Below are 3,276 nucleotides of genomic sequence, written 5' to 3' on the forward strand. Positions count from 1 at the left end.
CAACTGACCACTCAGTGTCACCTAAAGCTTTCGGTGATAGATTGTAGCGATTTTCTGGATATTCAACAACTATCATCTTGGATATCCACTGACAATCATCAGGCAGTCTCAGTCGTTGGTTGGGTAGGGTGGACGAACCCAGTGTATGCTCAGCATTAAGTCTGTTTCCCACGCGAATCGAAACCGTCGGTTCGCTTCCTGAGCTCTGGCTGGGTGCGCATTTGTTTTGCTTCACACGCAAAATGTAGAGACAGTTCGAAATACTTATTTTGCTGAAGCGAAAAACGCCAATAGAAATGTGACTGCCATGCGCATGAACCTACGCTTTTGATTTGCGCGAATAAATTCACCTAGTAGAAACAAGAAAACAGTCTTTAGGCTTACAAGTACTTACACGAAGCACAACGGGAGCCGACGTGAGTTGAAGGACAGGTACAGGTGAATCCGTCTTCGGAAAGTGTACAAGTACCGGCATTCAGACACGGTGATAAACTGCATAAGTTAACTGTTATTTCAAAAATAAGTTCAATAATAACAATACTTAATATTTACTAATATAAAAAGTATGAAATGTTGTAAATTTCTTGCTAACACCTTACGGGAGATAACTGGACCGGTTTACCTGGTAGCTCAGACCCTTGGAGGAAAAGCAAGTTAATGTCGAGGTAGGCCACAGCTCGAGCGCTTTGAGACTTCGAACTTCGGTATAAAGCGCTATATAATTCTAACTTCATCACATAGTCAGAATCATTTTTTTTTTCAAGAGATAAACATGAATTCATAAATTCATTGCGAACGCACTCAAGGTAGGGACACATATTTGGGTCCGCGCAAAGCGCTGACCCCACAGCCTCACTGCTGTTCTTGTTCTTGTTACCAGAACTTTAAAAGCGTCCAGCGTCGCCAGTTTTGAACGGACGTGCAGGTAAATTTGTACACATAAACTAAAGGTGATTTCCAATAAACGTTCATCGCCCTTTTTTTAAGTTGGACCCCAGTGTTCACCCTACACCTACAAAACAGAACATGGGTTCAAGCAAGGACTGTATGTTAACTGCCATTACTTCTACTACGGCACGTTGCATGAATGCGCAGTCGGTTAAGAATGTGTTCAAAAGGACTTAGTTGTGAGTTCAAATCGCGTCTCGGTATTCATTTTTTCCCCAATTTTAAGATTTTTTTTTTCAAATATTTTAATTTTGTACAAAAAAACATTCTAATTATTTAAAAATGTCTATCTTATTAGCTCTTCCAAAAAGCCCAATATAATAATTTGCACCCGTACAGAATTTAAGCGTGGAGGAACGCGCGAATCGGTGAGCGGTAGCTCTTGTTTTAAGGGGTTTGGCCCCTCCCAATTTTCGACTGCAATGCAATTTCATAAATCAAAAAGATGCCTGAAAATTGTTAAAAATGAAATACATAAATGACTCAGGCTTTATGTACAGCCTGACACGATGATGAATTTTACCGTAAGAGTGTCATTTCAGCCATCTAGAATGACTATTTCCCCAAATGTTTGCACCTCAGCCCCAACCATGGTCGGCCTGAGGTGGGTGTAGACTCAAAACTGACCTCCACCCACCACCCACACCTTTCAAAACAGAACTGCGCCCCTGTCGAGGCCTAATTGAAATATTATACATTAAAAACAAATTATTACCCAATAGTAAAAGGTTAACAAACAAAATACATGTCATGTGGTTAGCTAAACATAGGTCATGCCAAACACGTAAAAACCGTCATTACATAATATAGTCATATCAAACTTTAGATATTTTCATATACGAATTCCAACGTCATTGTGCGTCCAGTGGTGTTCCGAAATTTCGCAACCCATTTAACATTTCGACCTGGTTAGGATTGTAAAATTCTTGTTTTGCCATGTCCCTACAGATTACAGTACCTCTTTTCAATATTCTCAAAACAGTTACAGTTGTCAATAAGCACAATCTACAATCTACAATTAACCAGGTATAACAATCATTGGAACGCGACGCATTGCAGCCTCAAGCTGTACTATGATACTGTAGGTATTTTTGTATTGTATCGTAGTTATACGGTTGTCAGATTCACTTTATAATCATTTGATTGTTTACCTGTGCCCCGCGGAGTCTTTTTGAAGTTTTAAATCACTGAAACTTCCTCAACCATACACATTAGGTTAACCATGACAATTAGTAGATTATTATAACTGTTATTGATATAATTTGAACATGTAAATTGAGTCCAAGTTATGTATATTGAATTATATTGTGCTGCTCAAAAGGAAGTTTATAGTCAGAGATTATAGTACTGTACAATCGGTATGTTTTGTTAACAGCTATACACGAATAGATAGATAGACCGATTGCCTTAGGCTCTATCAACGCTAAGACATTTTCTTTGAAAAAAAAATGGTGTATGCTCGCCCATACATAGGCCCTAATCATGATGTGCCTATATATGGTCACAATGTGATGTCATCATTATCATAATATTTAGGCATGTGACATGTTTTTGTCAAACAACATAATGTGATAGTCTGCACATGGATTTAGACTATTTCCCACCTGCAATGAAACGACGCGGTAAACGTTGGAACTTAAATTGAGAATTGATTTTTGCATCTTAACACGTAATAAAAATAAGAATCATATGATGCAGCGCATTGAATCATTATTAACTGCAATGCATTCCTTCTGTTAATAATCTAATACAGTATTCCACTTAAGATTTAAGGGAAATAATGATTTCCAGAATTCATCTTAATTAACTTACTAGTTTGACAAATGTCACCCGTGTAATTAGGTGGACATTCACAGTCACCAGATGAAAGGCACGTCCCTCCATTCAAGCATAGAGTGTTAAAGCAACCTGGTAAAATGACATAGAAACGAGAATCAGGAAATGATAACCAAACAAAAATGACCCAATATTAAAGGGCCGTTTACATACAACATAAAATGCATTAAATGCAATATCAGTAAATAATCTTTTATTCAATTTCTTGACAGTAACTCATCGAACTTTCTTAATAATACATAACCTAACAAAGAATCTCTGTTTAGGGCAATCTCTTTTAACTTTTTTTTTGGTGAGTCGAATGGCCGAGCGGTTAGCAGGGGCGCCGCAAGCTATAGCCACAATATCGACGCTCGCCTAATGGTTCTGGTGGTAGAACAAGTCTTCTCAGATAAGGACTATAAACCGTAGGCTCAGTGTATACAATGCCATGGCTCGTGTGCACTATGAGAACCAGTACACCCTTCGAGACGAGGATGGGGATACCTCTGT

The 3,276-nt window shown here is 38.3% G+C and overlaps 1 protein-coding gene across 1 annotated transcript in view; it reads right to left on the reverse strand.

The window, feature by feature from the left end:
• LOC117115612 (neurogenic locus notch homolog protein 1-like) overlaps positions 1 to 3,276 on the reverse strand; it is a 37,539-nt gene that overhangs the window by 31,850 nt on the left and 2,413 nt on the right. The window contains exons 2-3 of the mRNA XM_033259478.1: positions 2,761 to 2,856; positions 395 to 505 (exon numbers count right to left, since the gene is read on the reverse strand). Of these exons, the coding sequence (XP_033115369.1) occupies positions 395 to 505; positions 2,761 to 2,856 (207 nt within the window). The remainder of the gene's footprint in view (positions 1 to 394; positions 506 to 2,760; positions 2,857 to 3,276) is intronic.

This window comes from Anneissia japonica, unplaced genomic scaffold (genome assembly GCF_011630105.1).
Source record: "Anneissia japonica isolate Jap-2015-1 unplaced genomic scaffold, ASM1163010v1 scaffold16662_len1167910_cov178, whole genome shotgun sequence".
Classification (NCBI taxonomy): Eukaryota; Metazoa; Echinodermata; class Crinoidea; order Comatulida; family Comatulidae; genus Anneissia; species Anneissia japonica.